At 40.9% G+C, this 22927-nt stretch overlaps 1 protein-coding gene across 1 annotated transcript in view; it reads left to right on the top strand.

The window, feature by feature from the left end:
• Window positions 1–22927, top strand: part of PTPN13 (protein tyrosine phosphatase non-receptor type 13) — a 1949788-nt gene that overhangs the window by 81734 nt on the left and 1845127 nt on the right. Inside the window, exon 3 of the mRNA XM_044079819.1 lies at window positions 1266–1331. Within this exon, the coding sequence (XP_043935754.1) occupies window positions 1266–1331 (66 nt within the window). The remainder of the gene's footprint in view (window positions 1–1265; window positions 1332–22927) is intronic.

The raw sequence follows: 22927 nt of genomic DNA, 5'->3' as shown, positions 1-22927 counted from the left end.
CATTGTGGCTAACATGTCTTTGAATTGCAAAGTACTGCACCATGACAGCATGACCTTTTTTGCTATGCCCTTTCTTGAATTCCCAGGATGGTTTTTATCATGTTTCATTGTCTCCAAAATACACACCTTGACAGACTATATGTTTGACTGTTATCTCTTCATTATATTTTTCCCGCCTCCTGTATTTTTGTGGGCACTGTTAATGGAGGGGAAACTTAATAGTGTAAGTTTTAAATATTGATTATGGCTTTTTTCTTGTGTTTTATTTTTTTCTTCATTTCCCCTTCTTCATTTGGGATGTTCATATTGCAAGCATCTTTGGACATACAAAAGACAGCTCACAAAATTAAGTTTGCATTTATGTTTATTTATTTATTGGTGTTTGATTACCAGGAAAGTCCAACTAAGCAGAAGCCCATTTTCAGAGGTGGCTTAGTGAGAACAGGTCCAAATTATTACAAAACATTTTAAGAACCATAATTTTACAGTCTTCAAAAATAAAACAAAAACCTCTGCAGTTAAGTAATTGTAACAAATTGGACATAATATAAAAACATTGGTTAAAAATCGTTACAAGGTATATGACAATCATTTAATAATTAGAGAAATTTTAGAGAGTTTGTAGAGAAATTAAAGGTAAGTTGGTCTAAGTTTGGGAAAAGCAAGGCTTGTGGTATATTTAGAGAGGGAAGAGAATTAGTAGTAAGGAAGTAAGTGAAGAAGGGAGAGTAAGGAGGTATAAGGAATGAAAAGGTACCTGTTCACATGTATAGACATAGTTTATCCTAGTTTTGAGCAGTATAGTAGTATTATACTAGTGATGTATGCATGTTGTGTTCCTTTCCATCCTCCCACTTGGAACTAACGAATAATCAAATTTACTTAGACTGTGTTACTGTGTTTTAGGTTCCTATTGCTTTTAATTTTATAGATGTTTTACATTCTAAACCAGTGATGGCAAACCTTTTGGGTTTGGATGTCTAAAGCTCCTGGCACAAAATAATTCAATGCATTTCACATGAGCAAAGAATGCAAAAGCAGTGTCTTTGTAACTCGGGTGTTGGTGATCGCTGGCGTGTCACCCAAAATGTTGTGGCGTGTGTCACCTTTGACATTGTGTCATAGGTTCGCCATCACTGCACCATGCAACTGAACTTTAAAAGCAGCATTACGTCTTGTTTTCAGAATTTGTATGCACATTTTTGTAGTCAGAATTCTTTTATTTTTTGATTTTTTTCTTTTTAATGTCATTTTGTTTATTACAGATTCACATTTATTCTTTGGGCATGACATTGTACTGGGGAGTAGACTACGAAGTACCTGAGAACCAGGTAAGTATTTATTATTTTTTCACAGAGTGTTAACAGTGTCAGACGTAGAACCACATTCCTAGAACATGTATTAAATTTTTTGGAGTGCTAAGTAACAATCTTGGAAGAGCAGTAATTCACAGATTCCAAAAACTGAACTTTATTTATTTAAAGTAGTATAGCTATAGGTTGTAATGTAGTACGTGTATTTGATTAAAATCCAGATTGAAGCATTTTATCAGTTTCAGTTACAGTAAACATTAATTGCAGCAGTACAGAATACATCAGGATGTACATGTTTTGCTCAGATGCTGCTTGTGTGTTGTACAGAAGCCATAATGCATGTGTAAAGATGCCAGTGGGCTATAATAATGTCTTTTTTTCATGGTAAAGGCAGAACAAATATGTTCTTTAAAGCTACAGGTCAAAGTGGAAAGGTATGATGATGAAGGAGGGGGATAATTAAAGAAATAAGGAAAGAATGGGATTTTGGACAGAGATCCTTAAGGAGAATAACAACAGTCATACTGAACGCTATATTCATAAAGTAGGAGAAAGTATACCAAGGACTATGCCGACATGGCAATGAAGGAAGGAGATTCTGCCGATATGGATGACTGTATTTAGGGGTATAGAGAATTGACAAGAGAGGTCTGGGTTACTGGACTAAGTTAGCAAAGGAACCAAAGTTGTTGTTGTTGTTTTTCTTTTGGCTTTTCCCGGTTTGGGGTCGCCACAGCGGAAATCCGGTCCGCTAATGATTTGCAGTTGTTTTTTATGGTGTCGAGTTGCCAGCCCGACACCCAACCTTCAACGAAGGCACGCCCATTCAACGCATGTCTTTCGAATGCCCACTCGACCGTGGGGAGGAAATGCAGACTCCACACAGAAGGCACTCCCAACCCAAGCCGAGAATCGAACGGGAGAACCTCTTGCTGTGAGGCAACAATGCTACCGCTGCACCACCGTAAAGGAACCGAAGTACTGGGAACAAATAATTACAGAATGAAAAGTAGTAGAATGGGATGAGGCCAAGAATAATATCAGAGTTACTGTTCTGAAGAAGTCCCTTGAATGGGGAAGAAAGCGCTAAACTTGGAATAAAGTGTGGAATTTGTACCATTCTGGTGTGGTCTTCCTGTTCCTAGCTGTTGACTGTATTACCTGGTTAATTTCAGAGTATAGACAAAGGAATAGGGGGATACTAAATGAAAAATGTGAACTGCTTGAGTTTCTTATGCAGTGTAGAACAAAAGCTGCTGTTAAAAATGATAATTAATAGGGCATATAAAATATTGCATTATAAGGGTAGGAATCAATCAGAAGAGGTCACTAAAGATTGGGAAGACAGATAATTGTATTTATTTATTATTTGTTAACCGGGAAAGTTTGCCTTGGAACAAAGCCAATTTTCAGCGGAGGCCCGGGGAGAAATGCTCCAGATGCATGTCTTTGTAATGTGGGAGGAAACCGGAGCACTCGGAGGAAACTCACACGAACGCAGGGAGCACATACAGACTCCATAAGATATGCATTTCACAAAGAAACAATGAGAGGACACATATATGGCTCCCAAATATAAAACAAAGTGTAGAAGATTTAGGATTTTTGTCTGGAAGTGTTTGCATAGATACTTGTATACACCAAGCAGACTCAAAAGAATATTTCCTCAGGTAGATGACAAATGTTGGAGGTGTGAAGGGGAAAAAAGAGGTCACTGGGGATGTATGTTTTAGCAGTGTAATGAGCTGGCAGACTTTAAAAATTCCCTACAGGATCAGGAAAACTTGTTGAGCAAATGAGTGTAATTAATGAAATGATTTTTTTAAGCTGGGATACAGGATCAGAATTGTCTAGACATAGTAAGGTCTTGTTAAGTTTAATTCTGTTGGCTGCCAAAAAAGCAGTTACTAGAAAATGGAAATCAAAATCTAAACCAACTATAATTGAAGTAGTGAATACTGCAACAGAGATAAGAGAAGAAGTGGGATCTTTGGAAAGGGGTAGGAGTAAATTACATAGAAAGAAATGGAAAGTGTGGGAAGAATACCTGCAGAAAAATGTGTTGAAGGAATTAGGATTAAGAGAAGTCAGGAACTGAATAATTTATGTAATGTAATGATTATAGGATGTATACAAATATATGCGATGTATAATGTTTGTAAATGTGAACTTGTTAATATGTTTTGATTACTTTTATGTAAATGCAAGTCTATCTGTGTCACAAATGATAATTCAGTATAAGTGTTTTAAAAAAAGACTATTTTCTTTAAAACACAGGATAGAGGTGGTAACTTGTAAAACATACTAACTATTGCATAATGCAGCTTATATCTAAGGAATCATGTTTTCATTATGTTTCATTCATACAGATATTTGTATTTTGCTTTGTTTTTTTTCTTAGAGTTTCTGTTATTGTTGCCCTAGATTTTTTTTTAATTTCCAGGTGTTTGTTACTATTGTTTTAATGATGGTTTATTAACCACCAATTTTGTCTATTAGATGATAGCATAGTTAGTATGATATAGCGAGTCAGTCATTTGGTAAATACATACAGAGTTTTTATCTATGTTTTTTTCAAATAGTGCATGATAGTTCAGTGTAGGCTTGATATGTATGTGAGAATCAAATCAGTAACCAAGTTTTTGTATGTTGTTGCATGCTGATGGGCTGATTGATGTATAAAAGGAATTGATGTCACATCACTCATTTTTTACATCTTGGATCTTAGTAATCCCGCTTTGTTTTAGTTCAGCTTGAGGTATTTCACTTTTCACTAAAGCAGGGTGCTTTGTCTGTAAGCTTAAAGATTCTTAGCCATACTGAAATTTCATCGCAGGGGACTGCACTGATGATGTCCTTCATAACACGAGTAGAACAAGAGCTGCTTTCATTGTTTCATTGTTACTTACTGGGCAAGTGATCTGTGAGAATCTTAAGAAGTCAAGCCACACATTACCATGGTACGTTTTACCCCTTATATTTTGTGTAGATGTTTTGGACATGGGCAGAAGAAGAATTGTTGAGACATATACATGTTGCCCCTATCCATGAGGGACGAAGGGTGCTACACCTGTGGGGGGGGGAAACAGTTCATCAAAATTACATTAGAATATAGTAAGAGAAGTACTTTGATTTATGTGAGGTGGAAGGCAGTTCAGTAGACGTGGAATTCTCTGTGGATGCATACCTGTCCCTTCAGCATGTTCTGTCTGTGTCGTGGAAGAGATTGACATTCCATGAGCAGGTGTTTATGCCACCACTGGACTTCTAAATGTATAGTAGATCACCTCTCAGTATTCTGCATGATACCAAGAAGAGAGACAAACCCATAGCTTGTATGATTTATGTCACTGATTGTCTTAGTGAGGAAGCATTCTGGTCATTCCAGTTATGACAGCTGTTTGGACAAGTACATAGTGAAAGAGGAACTATAATTAATGATCAGCATTGGGAATGTTGCGTACAGTGGAATGATTACATCACTGGACCTGGATGCCCTACCTTTAGATGTAAGCTATGCCTTGAAAAAGAATGTCATTATAGTACTGGATATGTGGTGATCAAAGGACAGTTGGTTGTTGACATATATTCCCAGATCCTTGACTACAGAATCAGTTTTCAGGGGTGTTCTGTCAGGATGATGGCTACAAGCAGAATCATGCATGCCGAAGGATATTACACATTTCTTTAGTTAGTTCTAGTCCAAGGTTTTGATGCCAGTTATTGGTTTGAGACGGGCCCTTTTGGAAAATCATGGTGTCCTCGAGGGAGTTTATGATGGTGTCATGTTTGTCATCATCTGCAAACTTGGTCATCTGCAAACCATTAACTTTGGCATTTACTTCTTGGAGATAAAAGCTAAAAAGAAATAGATCAAGGACTAAAACCCTGGGTAGGCCATTAGTGACAGGTCCTTTGGAGGAGGTAGAATCTCCCACCATTATTTCCTGAGTTCTGTTTGTGAGCCAGCTTGTTATTCAAAGAGCTACATAGAGGTTTACATGAGTTTATCTATTATCTCTGAAAGTGAGATGGTGTTGAATGCCTAGGCAAGGTTTAGATTTGTGGTGTGCACTGATTTGGGCTCATCCATTGCTAAAGTAACTTTCTTGAAGTCAACCAGCTTAAGAGGGCAGGATTTTCCCTTGATGACTCCAAACTGGCTTTGGTTGAGTGCTGTTCATTGCCTGTGTCCTTACTTATTACTTCCATAATAGCCCTTTCCATAGCCTTACAGATGAAGCCAGTCAGGTTTATTGGTCTATAATTATCTAGGTCCACTGAAGTCTCACCTTTGTGCAAGGCAATGACTGTTTCTGTCCTCTATTCATCTGGCACAAAATCTGTGTAAAGGCTGATACTGAACAGTTTGTGTAAGGGATCTGACAAGTCAGGTTTCAGGCTGACAATAGGTAGCCTGGTATAATATCTAGCCCCATAGAAGTAGTATTCTTAGCCTTAGATAATGCCTTGAGAAATTGGCAAATTTGAGGGGATGTAGATGGGGTTATATGATTTGAGAATATTGGAGGTGGAAGTGAAGTTTGAGCTAAATTTGTCTGCTAGAAGATTGGCAATGTCCTCTGTGTCTGAGTATGTGATATCATTCACAGTGCTGGATATTGTCTTTGACATTACTAACATAGTTACATTTTATCTGAATTTAATGACAAATTTGCTGTAAAACACCAGTAACTCATGGATTGGAGGGCTGGAGAGGGCTTTGTAATCAGTTCAACATGATTTAACAGCAAGAATGTACACAACAAGGATGAAAAGAATTAACAGCTGTTCATGGAACAAGATGTGACATGGCGTAAGAGAACAGGGTATAGCACACTGGTCACATGCTAAAGAAAGCTGTGCTGTAAACAAGCAGTACCCCGGTGCAGATCTGGAAGGAGACCTTACATTGCATGGCTCACTGTTCCTGGAATAATGCTGAGACATTGCACAGAAGAAGATCTAGGATTACAGAAGATTAGACTTCAGTCTTTCAAGTGACAAAGTGATAATGTAGTGAAAGGGTGCCAGGAACTGTGAACGGTAGAAAAACAGAGAAACTACATTAAGAATTAAATTTTGAAGGTTATAAAGACTTAAAAGATGCATATTGTTTAGGTGTGTTTTCTCATAGTGCTTGGACCTCTGTTTCAGTTCTTAGATGAAGTGCTTTCTTTGTGAAAGTTGCATGTTCCGTCTTTGCCCACTTCAGTTTTTGCCTTTGTCCCTGCTTTCCTTCCACACTCCAAAAACAGATCAGATGATGATGAGTATAAATTGCCCCTGGGTATAAATGTGTGTTTATGAGGGTGTGTACACTTTGCTGGATTGGTGTCCCTTTTTGGCTTGTGCAGTTTGATAACTGGGATTGATGCCATTACTTGATCTTAAACTGTATGAAAACAGGTATTAATGTATTTTTTATTTTATTTTACATTTGTTGACCGGTATAGTCCGACTGGATGCATGTCCATTTTCAGCGGAGGCCCGGGGAGAAAACCACTAAAGGTCTTACATAAGCAATCTTCACAAAGTACCGATAAAACAAGGGTAATGATAACATAGTAGAAATAAAACACACTTTACAGACTCAGTTAAATTTATACAATCTCACAAACTTCTAATCTGGCTTTACAATTAATAACACAGTTGGGTTTCATTTACAAAAATAGTATTGGTACACTAGTAAGACTAATGATTTAGTCAGGCTTGGAGCAGGGGCATAACCACTGAGACTTGAAATACTACTTGAGAGCTTTCTTGAATTGAGAAAGGGTGGTATCTAGGATAATGTTAGCCGGTAGTGTAAATATGAATACAGTCATATAGCAGAAAACAGAGCTATACCATGGGTAATGATGCATAAGAATTGTGGTCTGGGACAGCATGGTGGCCCAGTGGTCAAGATGTATGACTCACAGATCTGGGGTCCAGGTTTAATCCTAGTCTTAAGTCATTTATTTTGTAGATAGATGGGCATCTGTGTATGCGTGTGTCTGTCTGCATTTATAATGTATATTTAAGCATTTCATATAGTACTGTGTTCCATCTAACACAGTGGAACATAAAAAAATGGGGGTTGTTGAGTTTACCTGTCCTGGAATAAGACTGTGTATGTGTTGCCATGTCAGCAAGTCCTTGCTGATATAGTCACAGTGTCGTCTTCTTCTTTCAGCTTTTTCCTGGTTAGGGGTTGCCACAACGGATCACCTGTCCGCTGATGATTGGCAGTGGAGTTTTACGGTGTCGAGTTGCCAGCCCGGCACCCAGTCTTCCACAGAAGGCACACACAAGCACACACTCACACCTAGGGTCAATTTAGAGTGTCCGATCCACCTACAGCATGTCTTTGGGATGTGGGAGGAAACTGGAGCACCCGGAGGAAACCCACGCGACCACAGGGAGGACATGCAGACTCCACACAGAAGGCATCCCAGCCGAGGATCGAACCGGAGAATCTCTTGCTATGAGGCAGCAATGCTAACCGCTGCACCACCATGGCCGCCCCCTATAATCACAGTGTACTGAACAGAAAATTTGTTAAAATTTACTGAATATAAGGACCTATCTATGTGGAGTTTGCATTTGCTTCCTTCATCTTTGTAGGGTTTCTCTGGGTATTATGGATTTCTGCTACCCATCAGAAATATGGTGGTTGGTTAGCTACTCTGAGCTCTTGATATTTATTGAATTTACCCTTGTTCTTATGGCCTAGGTTTGGCTGAAAAGAGTCCAGGATAGATAAGGTCACTTATCTTGTTAAATGGATAAATTAAAAAATTGTGTGTGTGTGTGTGTGTGTGTGTGTGTGTGTGTGTGTGTGTGTGTGTGTGTGTGTGTGTGTGTGTGTGTGTGTGTGTGTGTGTGTATGTATGTATATATATATATATATATATATATATATATATATATATATATATATAGATATAGATATATGTTTTTTTTTGTTGTTGTTCATTTATTAATATGAAGACTGTGCAGGGAAGGATTATAAGTAGGAGAGTAAGAGGTTATTTTTCATCTGGGTAAGTCCCCAGACAGAAGCATTCTTTTTTCAGGTGCACCGGGAGCACTGTTTGGTTAAGTGACTTGTTCAAATTTCAAACACCTACATACACAGAAACACACTCACAAATACAGAGAAAACCCTTTGCTTAAGAACTGTTAGAATCATAGAAATGAAAGGAAAGTATTAACTCTCATGTGGGACTCAAAAGGTCACACACTTTGCAGGTGGAAATTGAGGGAAAAGTGGAAATTGAGGGAATTACAGCCAGGCTACAGGATGAAGATTGGCAAGAGCTGATAGCCTTAACCCTCTGAACTAAACTGCCAGACATCATGCGCTATAGTCCTTGTGTTCATTCATTGATTTATTATTGGACTGTCCAACAGTGTTGAGTCACATTTGAACAGAGGAATTTTGCAGGCCAAATTGGCCTTGGAGAAAGAAATTTGCCCTTCCCCATGAAAGGAGTTGAGAAGGTTGAGTGTTGGATTGTTGGATTTACTAAGGGACTTGTGATTAATTTGAATCAGATTTTTCTGGCAGTATGTGCCAAGGGGTTCATGTTTTATACTGTGTAGTAGAAATTCTCAATTAGTTCATTTCATAAATTCATGTGAAAGTACTAGGCTAGCTGCCCTTGCTGGCCATTTTAATCCCAGCCATCTTCCCTTTTTATGCTTAAAATAACCTATCCCATTTGGTTATAGACTGACCTTCCCCATCCCATGGTAGATAATTATGTATTGCCCCTAATAAGAATAACTGGGATCATACCATAGATAATTTGAGGGAAAGCATGCATGGGATAAAGCATTTAGGAACTGCATCTGTCCATTAGTAGTACAGACGGCAGTCTTCAGGCAACATTTCTGTTTCCCATCCATAGATCTAAACTGCACTTAAAAATGGACAGGGATGAATTTTGTTTTACGTGGGTAGGGAGTTTGTTCCATAGCAGTGGTGTCCTCTGTGAGATATACCTATCCATCCAAACCATTCTGTTGATATTGCATAAAAGCTTTAGATTCCTAGACTTAGTATTTCTTATGCTATTTGACTTACTGATGTGCAGTAAATCCATCAGTAGTGGGTCAGAGGATACATTGTCCCAATCTGTAGGACACTGAGGATAGTGACAGGGCTTTGAGTTGGTGCTTGTAGTATATGTTGTTTAGGCCTTGTATTCTACTGAGGTATCTCTGTGGGTGTTCAGTTGTTGCATGTGTTTGGACAGATACATACCAAAAGGTGCATTATATTCAGTGGTTGGCCTAATGAGGGCTAAGTAAAGGGGGACAATGACATCTCTAGATCTAGACACAATCACTTTGTTTATAAGCTGTGCAATATAGAAGGACGTTCTTTCAACAATAAACACATGTTGGTCAAAAGTTAGGTCACTCTGCACATAAACTTCTAAGTACCAAACAACTGGGTCAACTCTTAGGGGCATATTGTCAATGTGTTAGTTCCCTTGGGTAGATGCCTTTCCAAGGGATACAGTAATGCATGTTTTGTCATTTAGTTTCAGACCATGATTTTGACACAAGTTATTTGAAAGAAACCTTCCTGCAGGATGGCTAAGTCATTTGGTGATTCAAAAGACAGCTCATAGCTTGCAGTCATCTGCAAACTTAAGTCAACCAGAGAACTTTGATATTGGCTTTTACATGAGAAAAGTAGATACCAAACAGGAGAGGTCCCAGCACATAATCCTGGGAGACTTCAGTGGTGAATAGATTCTCTGTGCAGGTAACTTCCCCGGTAATGATTATCTGCATCATATCTGTGAGCCAGCTGGCAATCGGTTGGATGACACAGAGGTTTAATTCCAGTTTATTTAGTATTTCTGCTATGCTTAAGTGGGGAATTGTGTCAAATGCTTTGGCTAGGTCGAGTTATGCAATTACATTCATCCGTTGCATTGGTGACCTTTTCAAAAAATCACCCAGGCTGAGTAAGAGTGACCTGCCCTTGATGAAGCCATACCGAGACAGGTCTAATGTTTAGAGGTTCCCTATATCCTGATTGATTAATTCCATGATAAGTCTTTCCATAGCTTTGCATGTGAGCCTGGTAAGATTTATGGGTCTGTAATTGTTTGGGTATGTGGAAGGTCCTCCCTTATGCAGGAGAATAGCTACAGCTATTCTCCATTCACGTGCTACAAAACCTGAATGGTGGCTAAGATTTAACATTGTTATTAGGGGTGTGGCTAAATTGTGATTCATGGCATTTAAGATGCATCCAGGGATATTGTTAGAACCCTTTGATGCAGTATTTTTAGCTTTTGATAGCACTTTTAGGACTTGGTCTTGTGTGACAGCTGGAGGTGAGAGAGTTTCAGGTATATCTTGAGGGACAAACAGAGGGGAGAGAGGGGTAAAGTTAGAGCTAAATTTATGAGCCAGTAGGCTAGGTAAATCTTTAGCCTCAGTGTAGGTAACATTGTTCATAGTCAGCTAAGTGCATTACCCATCAATGTGCTCTGGAGTTTACAAACATAACTAAAAATGCTTTGTGATTGTCTTTGGCTTGAGTAAGTATTTTAGCCTCAGATTTGGTTTTGGTGGATTTTTATTAAGCTCCTGACTTGTTTGTTTATTTTGGCTCCAAGGGCTCTAACATTCTGGGAATTACTCTTCTTACTTTTAGTCAGAATTATTTTCCTTTTATTAGAAAGCTTGTAGATATTACAGTTCCACCATGTGGGTTTGTTTCTGGAGTTTGCTGTGCACTTGTTCCTACTGGGTACAGCCGCATCTGTGCAGCTGTTTACATGCTGGTGTGGTGTGGTGGTGTTACATATCTGTGTATTCAGTAGAATTAACTGGGTTTTTGTGGGGATTTGAAGCTTGCCATTGTATCACTTAAAAGTAGGTAGTTTGTTTTAAAGAAATTTCTTAAGGTACCTTGGATGGAAGAGATCTCTGCTTTCACTTTTATTACAAAGGAGACTGCTTTATGGTCAGACCTAATGAGTGATGAAGATACACACGATATGGTGCAAGATGCTCCCGTATTAGGAAGGACAAGATCCAAGATGTTATTCCCCCAATGGGTGCTCTGACTAATTGTTTCAGTGCATTTGCATTGACAACGTCCAGAAATCTTTGTTCTTGTGCAATAGTGGTGATGTAAGTTCCCAGTCTATAGTTGGATAGTTTAGATAACCTAGAAAAACAGTATTGGTTTTAATACTGAGTGATTCTAGATAGGCATTGTGACTTTCTTTTGTCATAGAGGGAGTTCTGTAGCTAGCTAATTTATGGTATGAGACTTTTCTGATGGTTATTTGGACATGAAACAGCTCTAGTGCATTATACTGCTTTACCAGCCTTGATGTGAGCCTCTTCTGAATGTAGAGTGATACATCCTTCACCTTTTTCACCTCCTGCACAAAAGCTGGTCTGAATATGGCTAACACAGAAGGCCTTTGGCTAACGAAGTTCGCAGATGACTGCAAACTAGGAGCTATAGCTGAGTCCCCAAATGATGTGGACATCATACAGAAGGGCCTCACTGAGACAGATGCTTGGTGTCAGAGCCATGGCCTCAAGCTCAGTGCCAAAAAGTGCATTGTCATCCCCTTTGGTAGAAACTCTGTACCCATGAACTACCACATAGGTGGCAGTCTACGTAACGCCGAATGTGTGATAAGTGACCTGGGGACCCAGGTGGACAGTAGTCTCTCCTTTGATAATCTTATCGCTACAGTAGTCAGGGAATCCTTCTACATGGCACACCTCATCACAAAAGGGTTCTCATCTAGGAAAAAAGAGGTCATTGTTCCCCTCTACTCGACACTCATTAGACCCATTATAGAGTACAACACCCCTTTTGGAGTGTACCTCACAAGACATCTGCAGCAGCTGGAAAGGCCACAGAAGTTCCTCACAAAGAGAATTACTGGCCTCAAACAGATGCCCTACACTGACCGTCTCAAAAAACTCCAGCTTTACTCCGTAACATGTCGCCTACTCTGAGGTGATCTCTGCCTAACATATAAAGCTATGTCAAATCCAGAGCTGTTGGACATGCTACATCTAAAGAAATCCCAATCCCTCCGAGCTACACGCTCTAGGGACCTAAACCTTGTCACCACAATAAACAGGACATGCTGGAGGGATAGATTCATGTCCCAGAGACTTCCCATACTCATTAGCACTCTTCAAGAAAAATCTTGATAAGTGGATGGGAAATAGGAAATACACCCCGGGGATCACTTTGATGGCTCTGCTCGACAGGGAGACAGGAAAATAACTTTCTTGGGTGGCGTAAGCCAGGGCACCTTGTTGGCTAGGCTTACTTAAGCCCTTGGGCAGATAGCCTAGTACCTACATATGAACCTATATGTAGAAGGCATTATAGCCCTCCACAGCTGGAGTGTTCTCTGCTGTTTTAAACCATGTCTCAGGCACTACACATGCATCAATGTCTTCCATGTTGAGAATGGCTTGCTGAGAGTGGAGTTTCTGGTTGAGACTCCTAGCATTGATCAGTAACACCTTCATATTTTCCTTTGCTTATTTCATTATGTTGGTAAGTTTATCGGGTTGGCATTGCCTAAGAAAGGCACTGTAGATGTGGACATTGTCTTTGCCGATAATTGAAATGCTAGAGGGGACAGATGCAGGCCATCCCTGGCAAAGCAATGTAGTCTGTCAGTCATATACTCCCAGGCTGACAAATATTGCACCCTCTTTGAATGACACCAAAAATTAAGCCAGTTATTATTTGTTGTTCATATCGAGGCATCACCCTTGGAGAAGGTAGACTGCTTCTCATTGCTAGGCTCATATCTTCCTTGGAAACATAGTCTGAGAACTCCAGCATGTCTCTTTTCTTATAATCTAGGGAAAAACATCAAGTTATTGACACCAGCATGAACTATGACAGAGTCATACTGGTTCTTGTTATTCTAGGACTTGAGTGTGTGTGTGATCTGATGGATCCTGGCACCAAACAAGCAACTAACCATCACTGTTTCCATGTTCAGTGTGGTAAGAGGCACATCTGTATGTCCTGCATGGAATCACCTATAATGAGAATGTTTGGTTGGGTCAATGCTTATCTTACAGGCTTAGCATCTGTGTCTTTGGGACTCCTTGAGCTATGGGAGGACATAGACTTAATATGCAGAGTGTGATTTGTGCCTCATTTGTGTTTTGGAGGTCTTTGAGGTTTAGGCAAATTTATCTTTAGCATATGATGGATTAAGTGTATTGTGATGGCTTTGGTGAGGTGTGGTGTGTGATGTACTGCTAACAGTTTTGGTATCTGAGTTTACTGTGTGTGAGATTTTTTTCCTCCGAGGATATTGCCAATTGTAACAATGGACACACGGGTAAAAACACACTCTCCAAAGCTAAGAATACAGCATCCATGGGACCAGACGACATCCCAGGCTGTGTACTACATGAACTACAAAATGAACTGGCACCTGACCTAAGTGTCATGTTTAATCATAGCCTCACCTCAGGCTTCATGCTCAGTGAGTGGCGCACATCTACAGTTATCCCACTCCACAAGGGGGGATCCACCTTGGATCCCGGGAACTACTGCCCCATCAGTCTGACAAGCCTGATCTGCAAGGCCATGGAACACATTATCATGGAACTTATAAACAAAGACATTGGCAACCTTCAAACATTGGACCCCACACAGTTTGGGTTTATGAAGGGCTGATCTTGTCTTCTAAACCTGATTGACATCTTCAAATCAGTCTCCAGAGAGCCGTTGACAAGGGTAAGGTGGTCCACATAGGCTATCTGGTCCTCGCCAAGGCCTTTGACACCATCCCCCACTCTGGAATCATAGATAAAGTTACTAAGCTGGGCATTAATCCCTACGTCACTCAATGGGTTGCCAACTGGCTTATTGACAGAACCCACACTGTAAAAATAGCCGACTCCAAATACAGCTCCAGACAAGTGACAAGTGGAGTACCTCAGGGTTCAGTCCTGGGACCGCTCTTGTTTGGCATCTACTTCTCTGAAGTACAGCCCAACACTAAGGGACTTTGGCTAACAAAGTTTGCAGATGACTGCAAACCGGGAGCCATTATTGAATCCCCAAATGATGTGGATATTCTACAAAAGGGCTTTACAGAAACAGATGCTTGGTGCCAGAGCCATGGGCTCAAGTTCAATGCCAAGAAATGTATAGTTATCCCCTTTGGGAAAAAACATGTACCTGTGAATTACCACATAGGTGGCAGTACACTAAACACTGAAAGTGTGATAAGAGACTTGGGGACACAGTTAGACAGTGGTCTCACCTTCGATAACCACATCGCCACAACAGTCAGGAAATCCTTCTATGTGGCACACCTCATCACTAAGGGCTTTTCATCCAGGAAAAAGGAAATCATTGTCCCACTGTACTCATCCCTCTTTAGGCCCATTATAGAATACAATGCCCCATTTGGTATGTACCTCTCAAGACATCTGCAACAACTGGAAAGGCCGCAGAAATACCTCACTAAAAGAATCACAGGCCTAAAGCAGATGCCCTATGCTGACCGTTTAAAAAAACTCCACCTATACTCTGTCGCATATCGTCTAGTCAGAGGCAGTCTCTGCTTAACATACAAGGCCATGTCAAACCCAGAGCTGTTGGACATGCTACACTTAAAGAAATCCCAATCCCTCAGAGACACTCCCTCCAGGGTTCTAAAACTTGTCATCACAATGAACACAACATGCTGGAGGGATAGGTTTCTGGCCCAGAGACTCTCCAGACTCTGGAATAGACTGCACATACATGTCAAGCAGAGCGCCTCTTTGGCCCTCTTCAAAAGGAACATTGATGATTGGATGGGAGATAGGAAATTCACCCCGGGGATCATGTCAGTCGCTCTGCTAGACAGGGGTCCAGGGAATTAAATACCGTGGGAAGAAATAGCCAGGGAATTGTTATGGCTAGGCTTGTATAGGCCCTAGGGCCGATAGCCTAGTACCAATCTATGAACCTATACGTTCATCTTTCACACACTGTTATGCTGTTTGACTAATAGATGATCATCTGACAGCATGAGACAATTCTTACTTTGTCTCAACATACCCATCTCAATCAGGCTGGCTAGTGAAATTCTGGGGAAGTGCTTATCCATGGTACCGACAGGAATGACTCTGGGGCCAGGGGTAATTATAACTGCATGGAGCTTGGATTTAGAATAATGTTTGGGGGAAGTTTCTTCTAACTATTTAAATTTCAGTACAAAACAGCTAGTATGGAAATCTTGTGCCACCAGCAAGAAACAATTAACTAGTTAAAATGAAAATAAAATCACTAATTTGATACTAAAATTAGTGCAAGCTGTATCAGTTCACTCAATATTAAGCAATTTTTATCAAAGGTATTTTATCTTGGTGAGTAGTTAAAGGAGAGGGAATTTGCAAAATGATATTTATGTGCTTATTGTCAACAGCCAATAAATGGAAAGGTGGAGGAAATTATGTTGGCAGATTATCATAACAGGCAGGCAACAACTGATACACCAGGTTTAAGAATGCAGGTTTAAGAATGCAACAAGAACATGGTGAGTGCGAGGGAAAAAAAATTAGACCCTTAGCGCTGAGCTGACTGGCCTGGAACTACCTCAGTGCAAAGGCAAGTCCTGGGCTAGCCTGACATACTCTACTCGGTACATGAGAATGAAACCAGGGCTTAATAACAAGTTAGATCACTTAAAATAGTAAAAATGCAGTGCAGCTATGTACTGAAATCACTAATATAGGCCTAAAGACCTTAGCTAAAGCAGATGCAGACTTAGAAAGAATTTAAGATCAGATCAAGAAAGGAAAACACCTGTCCTTCTCAGTTTTGTACAGCTATTACAATCATCTACAAAGGAACTGTGAGGCAAGTGACAGTACAGAAAAGGTGCAACAACTAAGGAGGGGACTGATAAGCAAATATGAAATTCAGTAGTGAAGACATTGAAAAAAAAATGAAAAATAATATTGTTTTGCCAAGATTCTTCAAAACTGTCACAACAGTTGACAGTGGTGACCATCAAACCATCAAACTTAATTGGCATAATGCAGCATTTTTGGATGATGGTGATAGGCAGGGTTACCAGACGTCCCTGTTTGAGTGGGAATGTCTCAAGGTCAGCAGCCCAATCCCAAGTCCCGCAGTGCCTGTTAAAATCCCAATGAAACAGCCTCCACTTTGTGATTTTTGATTGGCTTGTATAATGGCATATGGCCCAAGCATAAATTGCAAAGCAGAGCCACATGTTCATCGTGCATACAGCTGCAGTCATAACAGATGGGTTATCCTGCTGTCAGGCGGGTCCTCGGTCGGCCGAATTCCAAAGTCTAGGTCTGGTGTCAGATGTCGTCGCTTCTTCCCTGACGTCAGTGCGGCAGGGGTATAAAAGAACCAGCCGACGCCATTTTCTCCAGTCTTTCTTGCCGCACGGTGCCCGAAGCAGAAGCAGTTCGCAAGTGCCGGTTGGCCAGCTCCTGAGATTACGAATATTTTTCAACCGAAGTCTTCTTGAAAGCTAAGTACCCCGTTGGGGAAACTTTTCTTGCCTCAGACCGATGTCAGACAAAGTTAATAATTGTGTTTCATGTGGGAAGCAAATACCGCATAAGGATTTCCATTCCCTCTGCATTCCTTGCTTAGGCCCAGACCACGACGTCCCGGCCTGTCGTTTTTGTGCTACATTCAACAAACGCACTATTAAGCGTCGGGCGGAGTTTAATTACATTATGTCGTCAGATACTCCGACTCCAGTTTTGAGTAAAAGACGCAAAGATAAGAACCGACATACGAGGTCCGTGACTTCTACCAATACCACGCTAAAGCCAACTACAGGTGCTCCGGTTCTCAGCGAGGCGCCTACACAGCCCCTGACTACTGATGACACTTCCTTAGCGGTGTCTTCTGTGCCCGAGGTCGCAGGCTCCTCGGCCCACACCCCGATTACAGATACCGACGCCACTCTTGGCGGGGAAACTCAGAATTTAGACAGGCCTGCCACCTCTCAAGGTGTCTTCAGGCCTTCTTCTTCTTTTTCCATTAAGGCTTTCACTAAATCTAAAGCAGCCATGCATACCAAAAGACAAGCTCCACAGGGCCCCTCTGAAGGCCCCATGCCTAAAAAACAGATGCTCAAAATGGCTGAGGATTTGATTACTCTTATCAGGGGTTCTCAACCCCCCTCAGACAAAAGGCCCAGAGTGGAGGAAGAATACCCTTCTTCGGACCAGGCCTCCATTACTTCAGAACATTCTGAAGACCAGGAACATTCATACTCCCCTTTTGAAGATTCTGATGCAGAGGAGTCCATTCCCTCTGTCTCCCCCCCTGAGGACTATTCTTTTGGGGAAAACTTGCATACCTTGAGGGAACACTTCCACTGGGATAGCCAAGATTACTCAGACTCCAAGAAAAGGCTCAGAGATTTCCTCTTACTCCCTCAGCACAGGCCTCTGGCTATCCCTCCTGTCTTAGACATACTAGATGATGTGTATTCAGAGGCCAGCCTTAACCCAGATTCTTTACCTCCAGCTCCAGTCAAGCCTGACAGGTATTACCGGGTTCCTGATTCACACCAATTCCTATACAAAAGCCATGCGGCTGACCCAGAAACTATTTCACAGGGTCCCAAGGGAATTAAGGCTTCCACTGCCAAAAATCCATTATCTTCAGAGAGAGATTCCAGAGCTTTAGAAAGGTGTGGGAAAAAGGTATACACCTCGGCCACTTTAACCATGAGGGCATTAAACTGTCAGTTCCATATGTTAAAGTATCAACAGGTTTTGTTAACTCAGTTGAAAAGCAAAATGTCACAACCTGAACAACCAGACTTGAAGGAGTTGCAGGATTTGTTGCATGGTGCAGAACAAGTGGGTAAACATACCTTGCAATGTGGTTTTGATGCTTTAGAGGCCTCATGTAGAGCTGCTGTTACAGGATCAGTCATACGTAGACATGCTTGGCTCAAAGAGCAAACCTTACCAGATCATGTCAAAGCTAAATTACTAGATGCACCTCTTCAAAAAGATGTATTGTTTGGTGTTAAAGCTGAGGAGGTATTAAAGAAAATGGAGGAAAAGGCAAAATCAATGCAAACAGTGAAAGATTTCCTACAGGTACAACCTCCACGTTTCAGTAGAAATTGGCCTTCAAAAAATTGGTCCTTTCCAGCCACGGACAGACCTCAAAGAGGTAGATACAGGCGCCCGAGGGGTAGAGGGCAATCTCAAGGATCATTTAGAGGCAGACAATGGCAAGAGGTGGAGAGGATAGATCACAGCCATTCAGAAAGCAGAACCAATGACTTTCCCCTTTGCATGCCAAGCAAAGCTCTAATGGCAGCACCTTTAGGCGGAAAACTGGCATTATTTTCGAAAAATTGGCATATTGTCACAAAAACACAGCAAAAAGATTGAAACCAAGACCAAGTGAAAAGTATAATCCAAGGCAGCGAAGAGCAGCAAGAAACAGCGATGAAGCCAAAGGTAATCTCCACAAAAAGTTTATTTATAAATGACTACACAAATTTAAGTAGTGTTTTAAAACTAAGAAGAGCTAAGTTATAGCATACAGCATTTAGTAAGAAATTATCAACATTACTTATTTGTATCAAATTATTTGTATTTTATATTTATATTTATTCTGAGTATAGGGAATATAATCTATGTAACAACGTTTGAACACTTAAGACTTGATTATTATTTTTATTTTTAATTCTTGCATTTTTAACATTTGATTTTTATCTATTACTATTTATTACTCAGATCATTAATTTGTGGTACCCCATTGTAATATTTATTGCACACTAAACAGTGTTATAAGAATCAATCACTACAAATGTGGTTTCATGGGACATTAACATATAACAATATTTATTTATTTATACACGAATGCTTTGTGATTTTCAAATGACATATCTTTTAAATAACATATTTTTTAACTACAACAAATTTAACAAAAGGTATTTTATTTAGGATTTTATGCATTTCATACAACATCTTGCTCTTTATTGGTCACCAATTAATTTTAATTGTAACTTGACTGGTTTTAATTAACGAAGCACATGATCTCATTAAGAGACTTACAAATAAGGTCGTTTTGCCCTGCATTTTTATCTTGATAAAGCTCAGTATTGCACTGAGCGAAAGCGCTTGAGAGAAGGATATGGAGAAATTTATGTCGTGTGTTTGAGAGAAGGACTTGGAGAAATTTATGTCGTGTGTTTGAATAAACTTTTTGTGGAGATTACCTTTGGCTTCATTGCTGTTTCTTGCTGCTCTTCGCTGCCTTGGATTATACTTTTCACTTGATATTGTCACAAAAGACAAATGGATCCTGGACATTATAGACAGAGGCTTCAGATTCCACTTTCACACCCTTCCAAAAATGAGAGGCATGCCAAACCTGCCACAAAATCAAAGGGCAGAGGCACAAAAACAAATTTCAGCTCTCATGGACATGAAAGCTATTCAAGAGGTACCTGCACAAGAACAGGGTCAAGGTTTTTATTCCAGACTATTCCTGGTACCAAGGAAGGACAAAGATTGGAGACCTATTTTGGACCTATGCATCCTAAACACATATTTACTCGTACCAAAATTCAAGATGCTCACATTACAGCAGCTTCTTCCCATGCTGGGCAAGGAGTCTTGGCTGGTAACATTGGACCTCAAGGAGGCATACCTGCATGTCCCTATCAGACAAGATTGCAGAAGATACCTCAGATTTCTTGCAGGTTCAACCCATTATCAATTCTCTGCATTGCCCTTTGGCTTATCTACTGCGCCCAGAGTGTTCACGAAATGCCTGGCATCAGTAATTGCCTTCTGCAGACTTCAAGGGATGCAAATATACCCATATTTGGATGACTGCCTGATCCAAGCGGACAGCAAACACATACTTCTGAAACACCTGGCGTTTGTAATAAAGTTGTTGAACTCTCTGGGATACACAGTCAACAAAAAGAAATCAAGACTAATACCCTCTCAAACAATAATTTTCCTGGGTGCCAGCTTGAATACAAACACCCAGATGGCCTACCTCACGCCAGAGAAACAAGGGCAACTAACTCAATACTTCAGAAAACTGGCAACCTTCACCAGGCTGACTGCAAGGAAAATCCTGCAGGCTCTGGGATTCATGGCATCTTGCATCCTGCTAATCCCATGTGCAAAGCTGCATATGAGGAAACTTCAGTGGTACCTAAAAAACTTATGGTCTCAACACAGCCACAGTTTGGAAACAATTATACCACTGATTCCATGCCTCCAAAAGGAATTTCTGTGGTGGGCTCAAGCATGCCAAAGAAACATAGGTCTCCCATTCTGCTTGCCTCAAGCAAATCAAATCATCAAAAGACATCTCGGACTACACCTGGGGGGCACACATGACAGATCAGTGCATTCAGGGCAAATGGTCCCAAAAAGAAAAGCACCTACACATCAATCAAAAGGAAATGCTAGCAGTAACAAATGCTATTATGGCTTTCAAAGACCTACTGCATCCAGGCCAGATATTGATAAGGACAGACAACACCAAAGTGATGTGGTACATAAACAAACAGGGAGGAACCCATTCATATCCCCTGTGCAGGCTAGCCATGTCTCTTTGGAACATGGCTCTGGAATTACAAATCCAACTTCAAGCACAATTCCTGCCAGGCAAGGAAAACATGCTGGCAGACAACCTATGCAGAAATATGACAGATCCACACGAATGGAAGTTGCATCTTCAAGTTTTTACAAAGGTAATTCAAGCATGGGGAAGGCCAGACATAGATCTCTTTGCTACCCACAGAAATTACCAATTGACAAAATTCTGCTCAAGGACCTATCATCCACAGGCCTGGAAAGTGGACGCACTCTCTTTCAGTTGGACAACAATGACAGTTTATGCCTTTCTACCTCTTTCTCTGCTGCTCAAAGTTCTATTAAAAGCCAGAGCAGACAGACCAAAGATGATCCTCATTGCTCCAGACTGGCCATGACAATACTGGCATCCACTCCTGAGGAGCCTGACATATTCCCCACCATGGATCCTGCCTCTAATGTCTCTTCTGTTGACTCAGCACAACTTCAAAACTCTTCACAGTCAGCTGAAAACACTCAGTCTAGCCACATGGATCCAAGGAGGTGCAGGATGTCATTTTGGAGGCCAGAAGGCCTTCTACTAGAAACAACTACTCCGCAAAATGGAAACGGTTTTGTGCCTGGAATCAGAAAAAGGGTCAGAATCCTGGAATACTGAATTTACCTCAAATATTACAGTACCTAGCTGAGATGCTAAGCAGTGGACTTTCATTCTCCTCCATCAAAATCCATGCCTCAGCCATTTCTGCTCAATACAACACTGATCCTCCTTTATTCTCTCACCCTCTCTTAAGACAGTTCCTCAGAGGGCCTAAGAATATAAAACCCCCAAGGAAACAACCAGTACCTGCTTGGGACCTCAATTTCATTCTAGAAAAACTGACCCTGCCTCCATTTGAGCCAGCTGCTTCAACAGACCTGCAATATTTGTCATGGAAAACAGCCTTCCTTCTGGCTATCACCTCAGCACACAGGGTTTCGGAACTACAAGCCCTCATGGCTGTGCAGCCTTTCATCATTTTCCATCAGGACAGAGTTTCCTTACGAACCAACCCTTCCTTTATGCCAAATGGTAGTATCCAGGGTAGCCTTGAATCAGGCTATCCACTTACCTACCTTTTACCCTAATCCACAAAACAAAGGGGAAAGACTACTACATTCCTTGGACATTCACAGACAGCTTCGTTATTATTTGGACAGAACAAAGCCATTCAGAAAATCAGAGCAACTCTTTGTGTCCTATGCTACAGGTGCTCAAGGGAAGGCTATTTCCAAACAGACAATCTCAAAATGGATAGCCCACTGCATACGCTTTTGTTATTCTTTTCATGGTAAAACTGTACCTACAGGCATCAGATCTCACTCCACAAGGGCCACAGCTACCTCTGCAGCTTTCCTCAGGGGGGTTCCTACCAAAGATATTTTGGAAGCAGCCCCTTGGAGTTCTGTACGTACTTTCTCCAAGCACTATCACCTACCATTATACTCCAAATCTAGAGCGGGCTTTGCCACTGCAGTCTTGCTGGGCATTCTTGCTCCTCCTAGTTCCACTTAGTGCCTACCACCCCTTTTTTTTTTTAGCTTTGGGATTCTACCCATCTGTTATGACTGCAGCTGTATGCACGATGAACATAGTACAGTTTTGTACCTACCATAAATGGAAATGTTCGAGTGCTAATACAGCTGCAGTCCAGGTTTCCCTCCCTCCTTCCCCTCTTGGGACAGGCCTAATGGCTAACACCTCCTCATACAACCTGATTGGGGTATTCTTTTATGGTGTATTTGCTTGCCACTACTGTTTTTTGATTATATTGCATTGCATTATTACATAAATTTATGTTTTGCCTTCCTTCTGGGGGCACCTGACATCTGGGGCAAGAAAAACTGAAGAAAATGGCGTTGGCTGGTTCTTTTATACCCCTGCCGCACTGACGTCAGGGAAGAAGCGACGACATCCGACGCCGGACCTAGACTTTAGAATTCGGCCAACCGAAGACCCGCCTGATGGCAGGATAACC

This window comes from Protopterus annectens, chromosome 8.part0, assembly GCF_019279795.1.
Source record: "Protopterus annectens isolate FY-2018-M chromosome 8.part0, PAN1.0, whole genome shotgun sequence".
NCBI classification, from domain to species: domain Eukaryota; kingdom Metazoa; phylum Chordata; order Ceratodontiformes; family Protopteridae; genus Protopterus; species Protopterus annectens.
The sequence above is the reverse complement of the archived record's forward strand: the minus strand, read 5'-3'. Positions and strand labels throughout refer to the sequence as shown.